The sequence below is a fragment of the Narcine bancroftii genome, chromosome 6, assembly GCF_036971445.1.
Source record: "Narcine bancroftii isolate sNarBan1 chromosome 6, sNarBan1.hap1, whole genome shotgun sequence".
Classification (NCBI taxonomy): domain Eukaryota; kingdom Metazoa; phylum Chordata; class Chondrichthyes; order Torpediniformes; family Narcinidae; genus Narcine; species Narcine bancroftii.
In genome coordinates this window covers 27133831-27158237 of record NC_091474.1, presented here as the reverse complement: position 1 = coordinate 27158237, position 24407 = coordinate 27133831, and the positions used below count along the sequence as shown (strand labels likewise).

The following is a 24407-nucleotide window of genomic DNA, read 5'->3' as shown; positions in this document are numbered from 1 at the left end:
TACTCTTCTTTCTACATGCAAACCAATTTTTAATCCACACAAGCAATGTTCCATGGATCTCATGCCTCATGACTTTCTGAACATGACTCACATGGGAGACCTTATCAAATGGCTTTCTAATATCCACTCAGATGATATCCATATTCATTCTATCTCTCTCATTCAGGATAGTTTGATTCTGAGGTGAAGTTTTGGTCAATCTTTTGCTATTTTCCCCTTAAATGAAAAAATTTCTCCAGTCATTGCTGCAGAAGAAGTTAGAATTTTGTTATTAACACCTGCAAATTCAATGATTCTCCACTTGCCAGTGCACTCCTGAATACTTGCTCCCTTGGTTTTCACCTGTTGTACGTACCTGTACTTGCTATTTCATTTTAAAACTTATAGTTGCTTAAAAGTATTAATCTCTGAAAACATTTTCAATCAATTTGCTTTCAGCAAAAGCACAATACTGGAGAAACTCAGCAGGTTAAACTTTTATATAACAAAGATAAAGATGCATAACCAATGTTTGTTGTTTTTAAAATCTTGCTTTTCGCCTTTAGTTGGCCAGGTTTGACATAGCTGGCAGTATATCATATAACGTGGCCTAAAAGTTTAGTCAAAAGAAAATCTGGATGTTATTTCAGCAGAAATGTTTACCATGTGCACTCAATTTCATCATTCTGCCCTGTATCATAAATAATGTAACTCAAGCCACATTGACTGTTTTATTGAAGAATTTGTCATGTATCTGTGTCCTCACAGCAGGAGTGCACAATATTTGAAGTAGTTTACACTGTTTGGTGAAATGATTGAATTGATTGAAATGTAACCTTCATGTGGACAGTTTTGTTTGTATTTTAGTAGATTTTCTCTTGGTTTACCCTAATGTGTTGCAAAATGTATTTCTACATGAAACAACACATTTGTGTACACATTGTCATTTTCAGGAATTCATTAGTCTAATGTAAAGGGAATTTCTATTATAATATGGTTTGGTACTCTAATTTCTTGCCATTGAAGGAACTTTTTTTCTATAATTAGTCTGAGGAGCTGGAATATATGTGACTACTGGAATTTTTCTATTTTGATCATAAATCACTGAGTGGTGAATATAAATTATTCAGAATTATCTGTGCTTTGTGGTCCAACTATTCCCCTCCCTTGTACCCTCACCTAGACTTGTCACCTCTCTAGGGTTGCCTTGAAATTTCCAGTGTTACGAGTCCAAAGGACCCAAAAACCCAGCAGCAATAGATATTCACCACAACAAATGGTCACTTAAAATAAGTGTTTTTAATTATCTTTATACATGAAAACAGAATCAAACTTTAACTTATCACTATTAACTTAACTAACCCAACTTAACCTCCTTCTAATTCTAAGCACATGTGTATATAATGTCTGTAAATTTAAGTTCTTTGGTTGACAATTCAATCTCACTTCTCATTCTTCCAAGTTCTCTGGTTGCAGGCAATTCTTATACTGTGCACAGAATTTAAAATGTATAAAGTTCACCAGGCCTTGGTGCTTGAAAGGTAAACATTTACCTCTCAGGAAGGTTCTTGTAGGTTTACAGACAGAGATGTGTTGTTCCAGGATTTCCACAACTGAGGTACCACCATTAGCCACCTCAATGTCTTGCTGATGAAACTTGCCCCCTCAGGGTTCTCCAGATGATAACCACTTTCTTTCAAGCTACCACAGAGTTCATTTTTGTTTCCCTTGTTCCAAGAGAAACATCAGACAGATAGCACTTCCAGCCATCCGCCACTCTGGAGCTTCTGTTTCAGTTCCACGAAGCTTCTCCTGGCTGACCCTGTTCAGTCTCTCCCTCTTTCTGAGATTCCAACTGCCAGCCACATGTCCTTCTCTCTCACTTGGAAAATCCCCTCCTTCTCCAGAGAACAATAGGAGTCAGTCTTCTAGTCCATCTGTTGTTTTAGGTAAACAAACCTCTCAATGACCTCTGAGTGAGTACTGTGCAGAGAGGTCAAAAGACTTGCAAAAAGGTCCAACACAGACAACCTGACTCTTCCAAGACAATAGCTTATTCATTTCATGACATCATTTTAATTAGCACCTACTTCTGAAAGGTGCCTAGCATTCTCCATAGGTAAAGTCACGGAATATGAAGTTCTTCAGTATTTCAAATAAGATCTGTTTTAGTGTGTGTATGCATGTGACCTACTCTAATTTTATCAATTTATCTCCCAAAAAACCATCTCCAAATATTCCATTACACCAGAGATTGAAACAAACCTAACAGAAAGATCATGTGGATTAGTTTTTTTCTATGGACATGCTTTTGTTTTGGTGAAAATCAGTTGGGTAGAAGGTGGTTTGGTTAATTAAACGGTGCCTAAAATGGCATTCTATCTGATTTGTTCTTGCCTACAGCCTATGTGGTACCATTACTGTTGGATCCATTAAAGTTATGGTTTCACTGCTGCAAAATTAAACTGAGAGAAAGGAAATTCCAGAGATCTTAATTGTTCTACTCCAGTGCACATTTTGTGAATCTCAAGTTTTATTTCTGTCCAGTTGCATGTACATCTTGCATTTTCAAATTCTGTGCAGAGCACAAGTGTTCATATGAAATATGCCTTTTCCTTTTTAGCTGCTGAATCGTGTATTTAATATAATGCGAGAAAAAAATCCTGATATGGTGGCTGGAGAAAAGAGAAAATTTGTTATGAAACCACCTCAGGTGGTCAGAGTGGGAACCAAGAAGACGTCATTTGTGAATTTCACAGATATCTGCAAACTGTAAGTTCTTGGCACTACCTACTTGCCATAGATTTTCATTTGAAAGATTGGTTTTAATCAGTATGTTAATTTTAATTTGAAGGAAATGGTGAATGTGTTGCGAAGAACTGAAGTTTTGGGAAGGATGGCACGGTTAGCATAGTTTATAGCGCCAGCGACCTGGCACTGTCTTTCCGGTGTTTGCATGGGCTTGCTCTAGTTTTCTCCACCCTTCAAAACGCATGGGAATTGTAGGTCAATTTAGTGTAATAAGGCGGCACGCTCTTATGGGCTGAAAAGGCCTGGTACCATGCTGTATGTCTAAATTTTTAAAAATAAATTAAAAAATTATTAAAAATTTGATTCAGCCACAACTCCTCCACCAAAGGAATGAGGTAAGCTGGTCCTGTTGTCTTTTCCATGACAATTATCTTCAATTAATTCCAAGTCTTTGCCCTTCAATTATGTTTTCACACCATCAGGCTGCTAGTATTTTAATGGTATTATCTGCAATGAAAATAGACAAAGGTCTATTAATTGAAAAGGATTTTCACTTCCACCTTGTCCTTTTCTAGTATAAATTTGTTACCTAGAATCGTAAAAGAATTTAAAAGAAGCTGCTTTAGTTTGAAAGTGATGAAATTATGGAGCCAAAGCGAAATGGTTTGGATGATCACATGGGTGCTTTCAAGGAAATGTGCAAGAGAAGGAGATAGAAGTTTCTGTTAATGAGTTAGGTGGGGAGAGATAGGATCCTGAACTCAGTGTAAAGTGTCACATTCTGTCTTACATCTCTCTCCTCGCGTGTGAATGTTTATAAATATTTGTGCTGTCTATTTTGATGCTGCATATAAGTTTTCTTTTATTCATCATTCCTTCTCTCTATCCCATCGTTCCTTCTCTCTATCCCATCATCCTTCTCTCTATCCCATCGTTCCTTCTCTCTACCCCATCGTTCCTTCTCTTTACCCCATCGTTCCTTCTCTCTATCCCATCGTTCCTTCTCTCTATCCCATCATTCCTTCTCTCTATCTCATCATTCCTTCTCTCTATCCCATTCCTTCTCTCTATCCCATTCCTGAACTTTGATTGCTCTCACTGTTATGAAATTTCCTATTTGTGATTTTTGCAAGTCGACGTCTGAATTTGACATCAGAATTCGTTCACTATGATCATTAAACTGTATTTGGGACTTCTGGTGTAAGGAGTATAGGCATTTACGGTTTGAGCATCACTGCCAAATTGTAAATTCGTACGTCCTGAAAATGGAAAATTCAGACAAACTCATCTATGCCAAACCTGATCAGGGAGGTCAAACGCCAATTGGAGAATCGCTTCATTCTATCTGCCACCGCAGCAAGGATCTCCCAGTGGCCAGCTACTTTTATTTTATTTCCCGTTCCCATATGGACATACTGCCAGGTTGAGGAAACATGCAAAGAGGATGAACAGCACCATGCATTCTGTATTCACAGTCTCCAACTAGATGATATCAATGTCATTTTCTTCAATTTCTGGTATTCTCTCTTTTTTTCACAACTCCCCCTTCTTTGCTGTCCTCATTTCTCTTGCCCCATTCCTCCTCTTCTCTTCCTCTTCCCCTCGCTACCTGTTGCTTGTCACCCACACCTATCAGAGTGCATCTTCCTCAGCCTCTTCTTCCTGTCATCTAGCTTCCAACTTTTTATTCCTAATTCTTCCCCCTCCCACTTGTATTCACTTGTCACCTGCCAGCCTGTGGTCCTCTTCTAAACCCCTCCACTTTTTTTTGGATATCATCAGGAATCTTGCTGTTCCTGGTGAAGGGTTTTGGCCTACAACATTGACTCTTCATTGGATTCCATGGATGTTGCCTGACCGCTGAGTTCTTCCCACATTTTGGGTGTTGCCTATGAGAGCTAGCTAGTCCCATTTGTCTGTTTTGCCCATACCCTCTAAACCTTTCTTATCATCATACCTGTCTAAATGTCTTTTAAACATTGTAGTTCTACCCAACTGTACCACTTTTTCTGGCAGCTCACTCTAAATACCTCTGTATGGGGAGAAAATGTCCCTCTAGTCACCTTTTAAACCTTCCCATTCCACCTTTAACCTACATCCTCTTCTTTTAAACTTCCTTACTCTGCGGGGTGGGGGTGGGGGTGAAGCTGCAACCCTTCTTTCACTTTATCAATGCCACCATTACTTTACATACCTTGATAAGGTATCTGTACCCATTCCTGCTTCATGCAATCATTCCTAGAGCTAGGCACCACAGGAATATCTGGTGCAGCTGTAATGTCATTCCAAATCCACTACTCAGTGCCCTGACCAATGAAGGCACGTGCGCTCAATGCAGCCTTACCAGCTTGTTTAATTTGAGGAACAATGTAGTTGTCTCTCTGTTCTACAACATTCTTCAGTAGCCATTCTCAATGGGGCTCTATGGCACCCCCCCCCCCTCCCCTGGGCGCTAGAGTACATTTAAAGAAAAGCCTTTTTCACCTCGCGTAACATTTTGTATGTAGTTGGTAGGAGAGAGATACGAAAACTTGACTGCTTCACAGGGGAGGGGGGTCCATAAGCTTTGAGCAGTGTCCTCGTGTGGGGGGGGGGGGGTGGGCATAGTTAAATAATGGTTGAGAATGGCTGGACTACAGGGCTTTTCAGAAGGTTTGTGGAGGCCTCTTCTTAAAGAGAGAAAGATTATAGCTGAAATGTATGATCAGTGGTGCTTTGTGGGAAGCTGTCAAAATTTGAAAGGTGTAACAGTAAAGAAAATGCCAACATCTTTCCCAATCTGAAACTGGTGGTACAAAATGCTATCGTTGCTTTAATACATCCTGCCCTGATAGACCATATCAGCAGAGGACGAGGATATGAAATTTGAATGTTAAAGTCACCAAGTAGGTCAATGGCTCCAACCAAATAGCCGCGGCTATCTTTGTGCCTTCCTCCCTACTGTAATGCAAAGTTGTCTCCATGTACCCTTGCCTTTCACCTGAGGCTGCAAGGGTTCCTGACTTTTTCAGTTGGCACTGCTTTGATTTTGATGCTAATAAAAGATGATTGAGGACAGCTTTGTACAGAAATACTCTTAAGCTGCTTATATGGAAAGTGTAAACTTGCATAAATTTATATGGTAGTAATTCAGCAAAGTATTTCTCAAACTGCTGCCATGCAGCTGGAGCTGTAGCTAACACAGCTGGAATCTGCAATGAATTTCTGCCTCAGACTTCAAGAAAGTAGCTGGAGCTAACATCTGGGAATTAAACAATAAAAGGACCTCGGACTTGTGGATCTGGAGGGCAGGCAAGCTGTCCTTAATCCTGCCTACAAGATTCTAAGACCCATAGATAGGGTGGACAGCCAGCATCTTTTCCCCAGGGCGGAAATAGCAAGCACCAATGGACATCTGTACAAAATGAAGGGAGGAAAATTTAGGTGAGTTATCAGGGGTAAGTTTCTTACGCAGAGTTGTGAGTGCCTGGAATGCCTTGCCAGGAATGGTGGTGGAGGCTGAAATATTGGGGGCATTTAAAAGACTCTTAGGCACATGGATAGAAGAAAAACAGATAGTTATGGGATAGGGAGGGTTTTGTTTTTTTTAAGGAATATACTTAACAGAACCAGAAATATCAATAAAAGAATTACATAAGAAATTTAAGGAATATATGAGTCAGTATAACATTGGAGGATGGAGCGGAGGCAACCGCTGCAACCGTGTCTGCCTGTCCTGCATCGGACTTGTCAGCCACAAACGAGCCTGCAGCTGACGTGGACATTACCCCTCCATAAATCTTCATCCGCGAAGCCAAGCCAAAGAAAAGACTTAAAAGGCAGGAATTTAGAGAGTTTATTGAATGCCAAATTAAAACATATATTGAAATAAATACGGAATCAGTGAAAGACAAATTTATATTATGGGATGCAATGAAAGCCTTCATTAGATGGCAGATAATAAGTTATGTAACTAAGGTGAAAAAAGACTACAATCGAGAAATAGAGCAGTTGGAAAGGGAGATTGTAAGTACAGAAAAGGAACTAGTAAAAAGGGATGATATAACAAAAAGGAGAGAATTGGCAGACAAAAAAAATAAAATGCAAAACATTACAAACGTATAAGGTGGAGAAGAACATAATGAAAATAAAGCAAAAGTATTACGAACTAGGAGAAAAAACATAAAATATTAGCCTGGCAACTTAAAAAAGAACAAGCTAAAAGAACTGTATTGGCATCAAGGAAAAAGGACAAACAAATTACATATAACCCAGTAGAGATTAATGAAAACTTTAAGGAATTTTATGAACAATTATACCAAACTGAGAATGAGGGGAAAGATGATAAAATAGAAGAGTTTTTAGCTAAAATTGAACTTCTGAAATTGCAAGAAGAGGAACAAAACAAACTGATAAAATCATTTGAAATAGAGGAAGTACAGAATATATTAAAAAAGCTGGAGAGAATGGATTCCCAATAGAATTCTATAAAACATTTGGTTATTAATTCCTCCTCTCCTGAAAGTAATGACCAGATAGAAGAAACACAAAACTTGCCAGATTCATGTAAGACAGCAATAATACAGTAATACCAAAGACGGGGAAGGATCCATTAACACCAGCATCATATAGACCAATATCTCTTCTTAATTCAGATTATAAGATAATAGCAAAATTATTAGCAAACAGATTGGCCATAGTAAAACAAGATCAAACTGGATTTATTAAGAAAAGGCGAACAGCGGGTAATGTCTGTAAATTTATTAATCTAATTCATGCAGTTCAAGGAAATAAGAAGCCAACAGTGGCTATTGCTTTAGACGCAGAAAAAGCTTTTGACAGAGTAGAATGGAATTATTTATTCAAAGTATTACAGAGGTTCAATCTACCAGAAAAATATATTAATTGGATTAAAGCATTATATAATGGACCATTGGCGAAGGTAACAGTAAATGGATATGTATCGAACCAATTTAAATTAAGTAGGTCAACTAGGCAGGGATGTCCATTATTCCCCTCACTGTTCGCTTTAGCAATAGAACCACTGGCAGAACTGATAAGAACAGAAAATAAAATAAAAGGGATAAAAATAAAGGAGAAGGAGTATAACATACAGATGACGTACTTAACAGAACCAGAAATATCAATAAAAGAATTACATAAGAAATTGAAGGAAAAATATCGGGGTACAAGATCAATGCAAATAAAAGTGAAGTGATGCCAATGAGTAATGTGGATTATACAGAATTTAAAAAAGAAACACAAGCAATCCGATGCTTAGGTATGAGGTTAGATAATAACTTAAGCCACCTGTACAAATTAAATTTTCAGCCACTAATAAAGAAATTGCAGGAAGACTTAGAACATTGTAAAGAATTACCGCTAATGTTTATAGGGAGGGTAAATTGCATTAAAATGAATGTCTTCCCAAGGATTCAATACTTATTTCAATTGTTACCAATTCCCTTAACAGGGAAATTCTTTAATGAACTAAAGAGAATAATAAGGAAATTCTTGTGGAAAGGGGGGAAACCGAGGATAGCGTTAGATAAATTAATAGAGAGGTACAACCAAAGTGGTTTGCAGTTACCAAACTTTAAAAATTATACAGCAGCACAATTAAGAATTATAGAGCAGCACAATTAAGATTTTTACCAGACAAGGGAAAAACCAGACTGGACTAAGGTAGAACTAGATAAAATATGGGAGAAGGTACCGGAACATATACTTTATAAGTGGGATGAAAAGCTGGTACAATATAAAAGCTCACCAGTACTGCATCATTTACTCAATATATGGAAGATTCACTAAGAAAGGAAAAAAATGAATTACCAAATACCAAAATTACTCTTGACGCAAAATCCACTAATCACTTTCACAATAGATAACCTTTCCTTTAGAGAATGGGAGAGAAAAAGAATTAAAAGAATAGAAAATTGTTTTTTGGGAAATAGTTTATTAACATTTGAACAGTTGAAGTACAAGTATGGAATAACTCATGGTACAATGTTTGCATATCATCAACTGAAAGCTTATTTAAAGGATAAATTGGAAAACAGACTGAGATTAACAGAAGGAAGCAGCTTTGAATATGTGATTACAGACACAATGATAATTAAAAGATTTATAACGAACATGTACATTAAGCTGCAAGATAAGGAAAATGATGAAATAAGCTATAAACCTAAACAAAAGTGGGAAAAGGATTTAAACATAAAGATAAAAAATGAAACATGGGAAAAGTTTTGTTCTGGATCTATGAAGAATATAATAAACACAAGGTTACACATGATACAGTATAATTGGTTACACAGGTTATATATCATGCCCCAAAAGTTTAAAAAAATGGGATCCAACATTATCAGATACATGTTTTCACTGTAAGAATAAAATGGGAACAACAGTACATGCAATTTGGGCATGTGAGTAAGTGAAAATGTTTTGGGAAGATCTAAATCAGATATTAAATAAAATCACAAAAAATCCTGAGATCTTTCTTCTAAGTAATATAAGAAGTAAGAAATTAGGCCTCAAATTGGATAAAGCACAAAAAAAGATTTATTATGATAGCCTTAGCATTAGCAAAAAAAATGTATAATGTCAACTTGGAAAATGGAAGAGAGCCTGAGAATACAGCAATGGTACATGGAAATGAATAAATATATTCCATTGGGAAAAAAAATTACATAATTTAAAAAATAAAGTCACATTATTTGAACAAATTTGCGAACCATACATGGAACATAACAGAGAGGGCTTGCCTCGGACCTCCACCCCCTAAAATGATTAGAAGACAAAACGACTTGTTCCAGTGTGTAAAAGTAGATGACACATTTTTCTTGTTTATTTTTCATTTTTTGATGACATTTTTTAATGGTTTTATTTTATTGTATATGTTGAATATTTATTGGTTTTGGAGGGGGTGGGTAGGGAGGCAAAAAAAAGGGAGAAAATGCCACTGTGTATATTTAATGAGAAACGTTTATATATATATATATTTTAGTTGATATGGTTCACAGTATGAAAAATTTTAAAAAAACTATCTCTTTGAAAAGAGGACGGTATCAACCTGCCCTTTTTAAATGGCCACTTCACGTAACCCTTGCCAGTGTTTGTGAAATCATTGTGGAAGAAAACACAAGTTCTGAAACCTCCATGCAAGAGAGGGAAATCATTCGAATGAAGAAACAATTCTCTGAAAACAGCTCTAGAAGAATCTCATGAAGTTTGAGAAGTCTGATACCTCACACCTTCTGCATAGTTAATTTTTTGAGCAACAATTTAAAGAATCTGTTTCAAAACAAAAGTGACTAAACTTTAAAAAACAGATAATTGTTACAATCGTGCCTAAACTGTAATGGTTTTAGGACCTGGACACCACAGACACACACACAGACACACACACACACACACACACACACACACGTGCGAATGAGTTAAGTTTAGAGTTTGAAAAAGTGTTATGTTAATAAAAATTATTGTTTTGAAAATACAATTGTCTTGGTGAATTTCTATTGCTGCTGGTCTACATTGTAGCATTGGGAAACTTGATTTTGTTGTTTGAAAGCATTTTGATATTCCGTGACATAGTTGATGCTGCCAATAGCAAGATATCATTAAATGGGCATTAATCATAATTGTTCTCAAGTGGTTCTTGGTGAACTTCATTTTTGAGAACAGTTGCTTACACATGTACAGCATGTACTGCCAAACAGTGACTTGATGTCCCATGAATTTGGCATGATTTGGACTCTGATGCGACATGGATGCCAATGCAACGTAATGCCGATGTGACTCAGATGCCAACACAAAATTGAATTAATGCGATGTGAATTTGACTTTATTGCACTACTTTTATCGGCAGGCTGGGTGCACGTGGTACTTTTGAATTGGCCTGTGGGCCGGATCCAGCCTATGGCCCGTAGGTTGCCCACCCCTGCTTTTTACAATACTTGGTCAAAGACCTGTCTTGTTGTCAGGATTTGCTTTTGATCAAGTAAAATAAAAGGGATGGATATTAATGGGACAAGGCAGAATAATAGTTTGGCGCAGGTTGGATGGGCTGAAGGACCTGTTTCTGTGCTGCAATACACAAGAGTGCTAGAGAAGCACAGCAGGTAACATAGCATCTAGAAGAAAAGGGTAACCAATGTTTCGGACCTAGACCCTTTGTCAAGATATAAGTTAAAAAAAAAGAGCAGGCTTCTGAATATTGAGGTGAGGGAAGGGGGAAAAGGAGGGAAGAAAGGGCAGGGGGTGAAGCACAGGCTAATAGGTAAGAGGTTATAGGTGAATATTAGTGGGGGTAGAGGGGAAGGAGGACATATCTGATGTTCTGGAAGATCTCATCCTGGGAGCAGATGCAACGGTGCGGAGAAAGGAATAAAATTCCTAAAGGAGATGGTGTGGAGAGGTATAGTTGAGGTAACTGGGAGTTGGTAGTTTTATAGAAAATGTCTTTAAAGAGTTTGTCTTCCAAGATGGAGACAGAGATCGAGAAAGGGGAAGAGTTTCCAGAGTTGATGCTTCTCCTCAACTGTCATCAACTCAGCCTTTACCCTCACTTCTATTTTCTACGCAACTGCCTTGGCCCCCTCTGCCTTGTGATGCATCAAAGACAGGGTTCTCCTACCATCTCAACAGCCTCTGCATCCAACATATCGTTCTGCATTTTTGTCACCTTCAATGTGATTCCACCACCGGACATGTCTTCCCCTCCCCAATTTCTGCAGGGACCATTCCCTTTGAGACTCCCTTGTTCATTCATCCCTTCTCACCAAACACTCCCTCGGTATTTACATTTTAAAAATGCTGTGCTTGTACCCATACCACCTCCTTCACCACCATTCAGGGCCCCAAAAAGTCCTAAATGAAGCGGTGATGTGAATCTGCAGGGGTCATATATATATTTTATGCTCCCATTGTGGTTTCCTTTACATCATAAAGACTGGGTGCTCGTTTTGTTGAGCACTTCGTGCTGTCTGCTAAAATACTGGACCTTGCAGAGGCCAAACATTTTAATTCCACACACCATTCCCACATGGACATGTCTGCCCATTACCTCATGTACTGCCAAACCAAGGCTACCCACAACTCATTGAAACAACACCTAATGTTCCGTCTTCTCACTCTCCATCCAAACTGCATCCAGACTTCTCCAGTTTCCATAAACCCCTCCCTATCCCTCTGTCTCCTTTCCTCCGGCTCCCCACCCTCTTCCTTCCAATCATAAACCCCTCCCTATCCCTCTGTCTCCTTTCCTCCGGCTCCCCACCCTCTTCCTTCCAATCAGAGAGCTACCCCTTCTCCATCATCTTAGCTTTTTTTAAAATTTATATTCTCCAACCTATATCCACCTAAGATGTCTTAACTGTTAGCCTGTGCTTCTTCCCCTGCCCCTTTCTATCTCCTCCGCCCCCATCTTTTTATTCAGGCATTTTCCTCCTGTTTGCTGGTACCTTGATGAAAAGTTCAGGCTCGAAACATTGGTTATCCTTTACTTCCCATGTGTGGCCTGCCAAATTTTTCCAATACCTTTGTGTACTGTACTACAATCCCAGCATCTGCAAACTTTCCTGTTTAACCCCTGTCATGATACTATGATAGAAAATAATTATTCACCTGTTATCATTGGATGTGGGACCAAAGCTTAAGCCTTTTAGGAGCTATTATTAATGCAAAATAAAAGCAATTATTAATGCATTTAACTACAGAGGTCATTTAATTTGGAGTCTTGAAAAAAAAGCTATCTGACTCTTAAGATATCATCGGCTGCTCTTGTTTAAACATGACACTGAAAACGTTATGTTAACACTTTTTTAATTTCAGTGAAGCCTTCCCCTCAATAGTTTCTTGCAATATTTGTATTGATTTTCTAGTGAGTGCCACAAAGCATCCATTTTGAATGTTTAGAATATATTGTCACCATTTAGTGAATTGTCCTGATCAATCCCAGTTACCTGCTTACCTGGGAAATCCATTCACTTTTCAGAAAAGAGCAATTGAATGATTCTGATGTTGGATACAGCATCCTTTTCCATGTCTTAAATGCTTTGCTGTGTATTCCTGATTTTAAAATTTATTGGAGTGTATTTTATTGGAGTTAATATTTTGTCACTTCATCACATCAGAAATGTTTGTGAATTGTCCAACGAAAATCGCTATAGATTATGATCCTGGTTTACTATATAGATCAGCGAAACCTGATATCCTTTTAATAAAACATTTGTCTTGGAAATTTTCATATTTTGGTTTCTTTCATTAACTTGTTTTAGTCTATGAATAAAATTTACAACTAACAGCACTCTTTTCTCTTTTGGTTCCAGGTTACATCGTCAACCTAAACATCTTTTGGCATTTTTATTGGCTGAGTTAGGTACAAGGTAAGATGCAAGCTTAGAAAAATCTGTAATGAATTAATCGTAGGAAAAATAATGAAGCCTCTCACTAACTGAAACTTGATAAATAGGGATCCATATCTAAGCTCTAACCCTTTTCATCTGTTGTTTGCTTGTGCACTTTTTTTAGTAAGAATGTGACTGATGAGAAATCTTAGCCTGAAGGAATGAATGAAGCTAATCACAGATCCCAATGATATTCTTCACTTTGAGCCTCCTTTATGCTCATACCTTGATGAAGGGCTCAAGCACAAAATGTTGGCTATATATCTTTGTTTCCTATGTGTGACCTGCTGGGTTTCTCCAGTGCTTTTGTCTGTTAAAGTGCAGTCACTGTGTTTGTACACTTTTATTTCAAGATCAAGATTTTTTAAATTGTTTTTAAAAAAAAACAGAAAATGTGATATTCCACAAAATTTCCTTTAGTCTACCATAAAGCAGACAAAGATTTGTTATCAGCTGAAATTGCCCAGTGCCTCTTACAATCAAAGAAAGAGAAGCAAACGAGAGCCCCCCCCCCACCACAAGTTATTGGATTTGCCTTTTGCAGCCTCCACAGCCTTCATTTCAAACTGTCAGCAACCTGAGCTCCAGATGCAAATGTCTGACATGATCAGGAAGCCTCCAGCAGCTCTTGCATCCCTGCTCAAATACCTGGTATCCCTTCAGCCAGTCTCCAGCATCCTGAAGTTTGCATGAGTTCCTCTGCCCAAGTGTCAGCAACAGCTTCCCACCTGCACAGATTTAAGTTTCAGTGTTCTTCACGGGTCCACTGTCATGGTCACCATCGTGTGGGTCGTCTCTTTTGTTTCTCCTAAAATAGGTGCGTGGTCGCCCCATTTTCTGGTGGCCTGTGTCAATCCTCTGCTTCCCTGGAGTTTGCAACTACATGTGGCCTCTGCCTTACATGGGCACTGCCATGTTTGGCTCAGACCCTGAGGCTGCTGGATTTTATAATAAACCACCATTGGCTCTTTTAATGGGCCATACAAAGCCTGTACGCAGTCAATGGCAGTCGGACTGGGTTGGAACCTGCAGGGGAGCGCTGTGTCCCCTTTGTTTAACTCTATTCTACCCTGAGTGCTTGGTTAGGCTTTTAGAAAGAAATCTTATCTTTGTCCCATGTCCAGTTCCTGAAGCCCTGGACATTTCCAATTTGAGAATTTATCTAAATCCCTGTGTACTTGCTGTTCTCCATCACTCCACAATGCCCCATGTCTATCTTGCACTAGCTCTCGTTTGCGGATCACGTCACTTCCATCGGAGTTAGATTCCATTTGCCATTTCATGGCCCACTTTCCCAGTTGGTAAAAATCCTGTAACCTTGCACAACCTTCTTCACAATCCACTACTGCACCTATTTTGGCGTCAACTCTAAATTTACTAACTATACCGCCTTTAGTCTTTTCCAAATCATTCATAAATATAACAAAGAACAGGGGATCCAGCACTGATCCCTGTGGTACACCACTGGTCACAAGCCTGAAATCTGATAAACAGCCCTCCACTTCAGTCCCCTTACACAGAAAGAGGTCTCAGTAGTGAGAATGCTGAATGACCAAAGGAACTGCTCACACTGACCATCTGAGACTCTCATATTCATGAAACAATATTTATTTGTTTATTTATTTATTTGTATGGATGAAATACTTTTCCTGCGTGCATATTGTTTGTCTGACTGTAAGTCTGCATGTTTTGCACTGAGGACCGGAAAATGCTGTTTCATCAGGTTGTACTTGTACAATCAGATGACAATAAACTTGATGTGACTTGAACCTTACTCCTTCAACCAAGCTAATTTTGTACCCATTTAGTTAACGTGCCCTGGATACCATATGATCTAGCCTTTGGACTGGCCATTGTGTTCTAACTTCGTCTTCGGCACCACTAAAGAAGCTGAGCTCATACTGTCTCAAGCTTACAGACTACTAATAAACATCTGCTTATTGCCCATTCCAACCCCTTGATAGAAACCATTTGCATTTCAGTGCGACGGCACCATAAACAAATCAAAAAGGCTTGCAAATCTTGCCAAAAAGCTGGTTTTAAATTTCATCAGCATGACCAGAAAACTGAGTTGGAATGTCTATCCTGGTTTGGAGCATATGAAAGAAATTAATTTGATGCGTTAATAAATTGTCCAGGTATTTATTGACCATTACCTATGAGAAATTGCTGAATTTTGTAATTCTCTAAAATGCATGCAGATGGAAGCTGGTTTACAAAATACTGAAAGCAGGAGCCTTCATTCCTATTTTTAAAAAATGTATACATGTCTCTCTGGCCTGGTGCGTTTTGAACGTTGGGAGGAAACCAGAGCCCCCAGGGAAAACTCATGCAGACATGGGGAGAACATACAAACTCCTTACAGACAGCGTGGGATTCGAATGTTGGTCCCGATCGCTGGTGCTGTGACAGCGTTATGCTAACTGTGCTGCCCATATCTCAATATATCTTTTCCCATGTGGGACCTGCTATGATTCTCCAGCACTTTTGTGTATTTAGATAAATAGTGTGATTGATTCATTTAAAAAAAAATTAATCAGAAACTGGTATCGTGCCAGGGGCAGTGTATCCTTCTGATGAATTTGCAGATAATTTATGGATGGAATCATGGGCACATCCTTTGTCATGAATTGTCCTATTATCTTTAAAGTAACTTTCATTCATCAAACGTTAATCATGGTTTCTGTTGGCCAAATAATATTGGCACAATTAATATTATCCCTTTGATGTCATAATTTGGTTTGTGTAGAATTATTTAAAATACAGGCCATTGGCGAAAAAGTAGAAAGGCAATGAGCAGTGTTTGTTTTGTACAGTAGATTCTAATGAGCTTCTGCAAGGATAGTGGAAGTGGATACAGCTGTAACTAGAAGAGGAACATGAGGTGTTTCGCTAGTTCCAAGGCTGATACAAATGAAGGAATCATTCAGAGATGACTAGGCACAAGGGTTTTGCTTTAGATGCCACTGTATTTACTTCAATTAAAATAAATTATCTTTCATTTTCATTGTGAATCTTGTTTCTCTTTAAGCACTGATATTTCTCAGCTTGCTTGAATAGGGCAGGAATGCTTAGGGAGAGGGGTTCTGCTTCCTTCACCTGGCTTTTAGCTAAGTTTTTAAAATGTAACAGGCATTTAGTTGCAAAGCAAGGGATGGAATAGGATCTTGAATTCTGAGGTTTTTTTAATATTAATTCAATTAATCACCACCTTTTAAACACTTATAACACCATAGAAAGCACACATATTAAGGAAGTGGGTATGAACAGCAAGGAATTTGATATCCAGTTTACACCTTATAACCTGATGTGTAATTGCTTGGATTCTTATGCAAGGATGCTAAATGCAGGTTCCTTTTGCTGCACAATTTCTGTAGCACTAGTGCATCTTGTAAATAGCTTGAGATTTGGAGTCTGGAGAGGAACAAAGTTGACCTGTCTGGTCAGTGACCTTTCATTAGAATTGGGTAAAGTTTAAAACAATGCGCATATTTTAAAGTTGTAAAGACATAGGAGCTTGCTGGTGAAATGTCTTTGATAGGATGGAGACTGACAAAGAGTGAATGATCCAAATAATGATGGTGCAAGTTGAATGAGAGGGCTTGAGGTGTTAGTTACCTGGCCCTAATCCTTTTCCATATCAACTTCTCTGGTTTCCTTTAGCTACTGCTCTGCAGTTCCTCACCCCTACCATCTTTTCCTGTGTTTCCTCCAGCTCTGTCTCTCTCTTCCTTTTCCTCCATTTCCTTTAACAGAGACAGAAACAATCCTGCCTCCCCCAATCAACTCTCACCTTTCCTCCCCTCTATCCAGTTAACATCTTCTGTCTGTTGGTCTGCACTCCTCATCCTCCCATTCTTCTCTTTTCCCCAGCCATTAATTCAGATGCCTTGCCTGCTTTTTATTCATAGACGGAAAGAGGGGCTCAGGCCTGAAACATTGATGATGCTTCTTATCTGTTCCATCTGCATCTCTCCCCACCTAGCCCTAATGCATTCAGTGCTCATGATACATCCTCCACTGCATTGGTTAAACCAAGTGTAGACAAGGCAACTGTTTTGTAGAGCACCTCTGCACTGTCCACAGTAGCCATCTTGAGCTCTTCTTCGCATTCCCACACCAACTTGTCTATTCTTCGCCTTCTCCACTGCTATACAGAGGCCACATGCAAATTGGAAGAACAATATCTTGTATTCTTCTTGAGTAGCATACAACCTAGTGGTGTGAGCAGTGAAGTTTCTGATTTCAGTTTACTTGTACCCCTTGTGCTCTCCTGCCACACATACTCACCTGTTTTCTGCTCCCCTTTGTTCACCTTACCCATTCTTGCCCTCGCTCTCAAACCTGGTTCCATTTAGCAATCAACCCCTTCACCCCACTTAGTTCCACCTGTCCTTCATTCTTCCACCTCCCCTCCTCCCCCCACCAAAAAAAAACTTGTTTTCTTGTATCACCTATTAGTTTTTGGTCCCATCTCCAATGCCTGATGATATTTCCTCCCCTCTCAGTTTTGCCCACAGAGTTTTTCCAGCATTTGCTGTCTCTTTTGTCTCCAACCTGTGCCTGTTATATACAGATTGGAGACAAATTATTAGGCTCTCCTGTTGATTCCAGGGGAGGCATCTCTTATCTGGCAATCTGTGACAATTCCTCTTAACTAGCAGCTAATTCGGTTGTCCCATAAAATAGTTTGGCTCCATGTGCTGCCAAACAGGAGTACCAGAAAAAGACATCTGCTCTTTCACCTCACTGTTGATCTGCAGTAGCTGCTGTTTTTGCCAATATTACAGGCATCGTATTTCTTGAGACATTTACTGTGATGAATTTGAATGTGGGTATGTTATTGATTTTAACACAGGACTCCTTTTCTTTGAATAGTGGATCCATTGATGGCAATAACCAGCTCGTAATCAAAGGAAGGTTTCAGCAAAAACAAATAGAAAATGTGTTAAGGAGATACATCAGTGAGTATGGATTACAAGTAGCTGTGGCAATCATTGTTTCCGTGTGCTAATATAGAACATAAGAAAAGGGTTGGCAATCTGGTTCTTCAAACCTGTGCTGCCATCCATTAACAATATTGCTCTCTTGTACCTCAACTCAATTTTCCAGCAATCTTGACCATCATTCTGCCTCTACAGATGCTGTTTGACCTGCTGAGTTCCTCCAGCAGTTTGTTTTTCACTCTAGATTCTAATGTAGGGATATCTCCCTATATCCCCTGATGCTCTTGCATTCCTGAAATCAACCGGAGTTGGTCACACAGGTGTATTTGGGAGGTGCAGGCTCGTGGGTCAAAAGACCCTTGTTACCCTACTGTGTCTCTAAATTTAAAATAAATCTATTGATTTTATTTTGAATAAGCATCAGCACACTCTGAGTGAAGAAATTTATCTTCATCCTCAGTCCTAAACTGCCTATCCCTTAATCTAATACTATACCACTGGTCCAGGACTCTTCAGCCAGGGGAAATGTTCTTCCTGGATCTTCATGTAAAGCCCTTTAAGAATTTCAGTGAGATCTCTTGAATTGCTAAATTCTAGACCAGGGATGGGCAACCTTTTATTTAAAAATCACATTCCACCTTGAGTATTCCATGTGCCGTCAGTGCTCTGTAATTGATATGGGATTACTTAAGGTGATATGCGAATGGGAAGGGAAGGTTGAGAACCACTGCTCTAGATGTAATTCTTTCTGAAATATTTTGCTTGAGAAAAATTGTCATTGGCCCATTTCCTTTGGTGTTATGAAACTACACATAAGTCAATTAGGTACGATTAAAGTAGTGGTTTTCAAATTTTTTCTCTTCACTCACATATCACTTTAAGTAATCCCTTACTAATCTCAGACCACATGGTATAGGAAATTCTTAAGGTGGAATGTCAGTTTTAAATGAAGGTTGCCCACCCTGCTCTAGACATTCTACTCATTCCTCAGATGACAAGCATGCGATCTCTGGGACCAATCTAGTGAATTTTCACTGCAATCTTTCCATAGCTAGTGGCAGCCTTTTTTTAAACACACAGATGAAATCTGTACACAATACTCAGTGTAATGTGACTGACCCAATGCAATTGAAGTAAGGCTTTTTTACTCTTACAAACTTGTAACTTAATTGGTTAGTTCATCTGCATGTTGACCTTCAGTGACCTGTGTACAAACATAACTTTCTTTTGTCATAAAGCATAGTAACAGGTCCTTCCAGCCCATAACCCCATGCCACCAAAATCACCAATTAACCTACAAACCCTGTATGTTTTGAAGGGTGGATGGACCATCAGCACTAGTCAATCTCTTACCATATAACAAATACACAGCTTTTCTTTGATGGGAACAAAACTGGATGGCTTTGTGTTTTTTCACATTGTTCTTTCCCACTCGTTCAGCTTTACAACCTCCATACAGTAACATAGAGTAATATTATTAGAAAACTTAGAATAGTCTGTGACGTTGATATGGAGGTAAAAAGCTGTGGCTAAAGCACTGATTCCTGAAGTACCCCACCAGTGATAGTTTGCTGACCTGGGAATGATTTGTTTATTTCCACTCTTTGCTTGCCTTCTGATAGCCAGTTCCCAGTATATTACTCTCACTTTCATGTGCTGAAGCTTTATTGAATGTCTCATTTAGGATCTTTATAGAAAGCCTTTGGAAAATCCAAATACACCACATCCACTGATTTCCCTCTTATCCATTCTACTAGTTAATTTCTCCAAGAACTTGAGTAGATTAGTTCATCTGACAAGCGCAAATAAATTATAAGCGGAAAATGCTCAGCAGCTCACGTAGAAAGAAAAGTAGATTTGACATTTCAGGTCAAGGACCTTTGGTGGGGAGTTTACTGAACCCAACAAAGCTATAGATCATATTGTATATGTTTGATTCAGTAGCTATGACTGGAGTTTCCATTCTCTTATTTCAGCACACACTGCTTCTAAAAGTGCTCAAAATTTCGAGATGATTCAAGATTATTGTCATGTCCTAGTTCAGAACATGTAATATTACACAAAATTGTCTTCTGTCTACCTCTAAGAGTCGCCATTAGTGTCACCAGCACCCTTTACAGTACAAGAGAAAGAAGCAAAGTAGAGTCCATTCAGAGACACTGAGTGTCTGTGGATTTGACTCTAGTGCTCCCACAGCCTCTGCAGCCACGTATTCAGACGTCTGTTTGATCCATCAGCAACTAGAGCTACAGATAAAAACTCCAATATGATATGGAAGCTGTCAGCACCTGAGGCCCTTCAGGAACCCTTCTTGCCTTCCGTGCCCTCTCAAATCCCAGCTCCGACACCTGGTTCCCATGAACTAGTAGCCCACAGCCTGCGTAGGTGTTTCTCTCCCCCTTCCCCACCGACCTCAATTCATCCGTGGCCTGTGTGGGACTCCCAGCTGCTGAGCCTTTACCATGGTCACCATCCTGTAGATCTCTGCTTCTCCTTCTCAACAAGGGGTGTTCTCCCTGTTTCTGGTTCCCTGCTCTGGACTGCTACTCCCAGGAGTTTACAACCCCTTGTGGCCATTGGTAAGCACAGGAGCTGCTACCTTTGGCAAAGACATTCACAGTTGCAGGATTTTACTTACACACGCCGTCAGCTCAATTTAAAGCCTGTATGGAGCCAATGATGTTTGGTCTCTTCTCTTCTGGGTCTGTACTAGCGGCAGGAGTGCTGTTACAGCAGCTCCGATAGTACTGCCATCTTTTCCACTGTTTGAATTGAACTATACTTTTATAGTTTTAATTATTCTCCATATTCCTTTTTTATTCCCCCCCAATGACTGGTCTAAGTTTTGTTCATTGCTCCTCCTGTTGAACTGATATTGCCAGGCTCAGAGCTGGAAGTTGGATTTCGTTGATACAAAATTTGTTAATATAGTGCAGTAGAATCCCCCTTATCCGGCACCTATGGGAATGAAGATGCAAAATTTCTTGTTAGCTGAGACACACCATTACAATGTCTAACTAATACACCTACATTAAGAATACGCATTTTAAAATACAAAAGACAGTGCAAAATGTGAAGTAATTTGAAAAAAAAATTATTGTGGCACTTAATTATGCAAAGTTCCCTTAATCAGGTCATTCGCGTAACTTCAGAAAATTTAAATTCTAATCCCGGATGCTGGCGGTGCAGCAGCATTGCGCTAACTATGCCGCCCTTATACTTAACCCCCTATCTCGAGTTTGCAGATAAAGCTTTAACTAATGCACCTAATGCGAATAAAGATTCATATGAGGCAGGGATTGGGAGACACTTTGGAAGAGTCACCCCAGTGGCGAGCACCGCCCTTTTATTCAGACACACTTTTATTTTAAACAGATGCTGGAGGGTTGGTGCATTACTGACTGGGTCTTCACCAAGGGGTTGTGTGTTGCTTTGGAAAATATTTACAATTTTAAAATTTTATTTATTCTTTCTTATTTAAAATTTATTTATTTATTTATTTCATCCGGTGTTTTTTTTTGCCGATTGTTTGGGTTTCTGGTTGAATTCAAGATAATGGAGTTTATACATACTGTTTATTTCTAACCCAGGTTTGTTGTTGACCTTAATTGCCCCTAATAAATTCTTGTGCTTTCATACCTGAACATTAGAAGTATTTTAAAAACTTGTACAAAGGATTAAAATTGAATTGGGTGTTCTATGGAACCTCTTGACATAACTGATGTGTTTTTTTTTTAATTTCTCCATTCCCTGATTTCACAGAGGAGTACGTTACCTGTCATACCTGCCGGTCACCAGACACCATCCTGCAGAAGGACACCCGTCTGTATTTCTTGCAGTGCGAGACCTGTCATTCACGCTGTTCTGTGGCCAGCATCAAAACCGGCTTCCAGGCTGTCACCGGAAAGCGTGCTCAGCTCCGTGCCAAAGCACATTAGCCGAAACCCTAACCACTGGAGAGAGCAGGAACTGAGGATTGATGTAATGGAACTGTTTACCAAGCAAGGGGTGGGTTTTAAATGCATCAAAAATTTAAGAATTGCTGACAGCTCTGCAGAGGCGAGCAAGAAATGACGAGCAATAGTCCATGAAGGCTTGCCAAGCCCCAGAGATCATTGTGACATTCCTGTTACACTGCTCTGTTGATAACCTGTCCAGTCACCAGTATAAACAGCAAAGGTGGTTGCCTTTTACACCACACACGTTCACCAAGCTACTGGAGGTACAGCATAATATCTTGAGGTTTGGAAATGATCCACTGAATGTTGATTCTTAGAGTACACATTTCTTCCTTTTGAATTTACCTCTCCTTGGTATTGGCCATCCCACAGTCTGGCTGCTGTGCTTTTCAAACAGGACTGGGGCGATGGGAGGTGTTGCCCAAATTGTGCTAAATGAGTTGGAAATTTATTAAACAAATTCCCTGCAAATTATTTAAAACTTGCATTTTTTTTTATAATGGCCCCTTCCTAAATCATACCTTTTGAATACCAGGGTGAGGTATGTGTTTTGGAACCAAATTATTGCTGATTTTGCAGCGTTTCTGAAGGTTTATCCATATTTAGCTAATGATTAGTTGGGGAAGGGTTTTTAAAAAAAAATACAAGGTATGTGAGCTGATTGCAACCTCAGGACTATGTGAGAGTGTGCACAAGTAAAAAAAATAAAAGTTGTTAACAGTCAAGCTCCTCTGCTTCTGGCACTGTACTTCTAAATATCCTGACAATTTTGCTGTTTCATTAACAGCAAACTCATGATAAACTGTGCCTGTATGATCTTCAACACTCAATGTGTTTCAGTGAAAAATAAAAACTACACATCTGGAACATTTAAAATAAAACAATGCTGGAAAAAGTGGGGTCAGGTAGCTTGCGTGGAGAGAAAAACCCAGATGAGATTGCGTCAGTCAGGACAAAAAGTCATTGGAGTCTGAAACAGCTAATAATTCTACTCAAAGTCACTGGAGGACCTGCAAAGTATTTTCAACACTGCTATTTCACACTTCACTGAGGATAGGTGAGTGGGTCTTGGGAACCAGTACAACTCTGAAAAAGCTCTTGCTGTGTTAATCTGCTTGCATCTTCCTTTTCAATGAGGCTGAATGGCTCCCTGTTTCAGAACACATCTTCCATCACCCTTTTTAATGAATCCTCTGGATTTGTGTTTGAAGCCTTTTTTTAAAATAAAGTTGGAAGGGATATATGGTAAGATTGGTGGGATGGTCTAAAAAAATCATTTGAACAAAATCGATCTTCGTGAAACTTGATCTGTCTTCATTGTGAGAAATTTGTTCTTGGTCACTGCATCTTCACCCCCACCCCCCAGTGTTCTTATTTGATTGTTGGATGGAGCTTGGCTGTACTTTGCAGCTGGAAGTGATATTGGGGTTTGTGAAGGATCCCTTGGAAATGCCAAGTATGAAAAGAAATGTGGGCAATGTTAAATATCTTGCAAGTTCAGAAACCACAGACTTGCCCACCAAGCAAGCTCTTAATCTTTTTGCCGGAGCAGGTTTATCTGGGGCAAAGCTGGGTGAATTCGGTAGTTTTCCTGTCTGCTGAATGAAAATTGTGAATTTGCTTAATACTCTGTAATTGCTGTCAGAATAAACTTTAAAAAAAAATCCAAGTGATAAAGCTGATTGAGGGGAATGGAGGATCCAATAATGCTCCTTCAAATGTGAATTGCATTGACCACAAACAACATAATTTTCAAATTTGTTACCTGTCCCCTTCCCAATTAAGCCAGTATTTCAATCAAGCAGCTGAAAATGAAATGCCAAGTTCTTTGGAATGACTTGTGGAAAGAAATGTTTATTTTCTGGATGTTGAAGGATGAAGAAAGAAAATAATACAGGTTATGGAACCATTTGGTTGAGTGGGGCATCTTCCTCAATAAAAGTTTGGGGCAATTAAGATAATGCTGAGTAATGTGAAACTAAAGGATGTGCACAAACTATTACCTGTTGTCTGTATTTCCCTATTGCATGCCATTGGCATGGACTCTGAGCCTGGAATTGGCTAAGCAATGTTTTGATGATGTATGAGGCACCTTCCCTATTCAGCAAACGCCTCTTTGGAACTGAGAATGCCAAGGTCTTGAGAGAGTTGATATCAGAGAATTGTCTCCATTTACTGTAATGTAAGCAGAAAGAGTTATTACTTTTTCCTTCCAGAAGTACTTTGTAGGTGCTGTGCAACTATTTTTCTTTGTCAGGTCAACAGACTGCAAGTGCAATTGTGAACAAACTGTTGCCTTATTCCCAAAGGTTATGTAATGCAAGTTAAGAGGAGCTTCCTTGGAGAATGGTGCAAGACATTTGAAAATAAATGGATGGACTTCTCACACA

General features: G+C 39.1%; 1 protein-coding gene across 1 annotated transcript in view; it reads left to right on the top strand.

The window, feature by feature from the left end:
* The window catches only part of eif2s2 (eukaryotic translation initiation factor 2, subunit 2 beta), a 61671-nt gene extending 37264 nt beyond the window's left edge, over positions 1-24407 (top strand). The window contains exons 6-9 of the mRNA XM_069884409.1: positions 2603-2751; positions 13035-13091; positions 17991-18076; positions 21821-24407. Of these exons, the coding sequence (XP_069740510.1) occupies positions 2603-2751; positions 13035-13091; positions 17991-18076; positions 21821-21996 (468 nt within the window). The 3' untranslated portion in view covers positions 21997-24407. The remainder of the gene's footprint in view (positions 1-2602; positions 2752-13034; positions 13092-17990; positions 18077-21820) is intronic.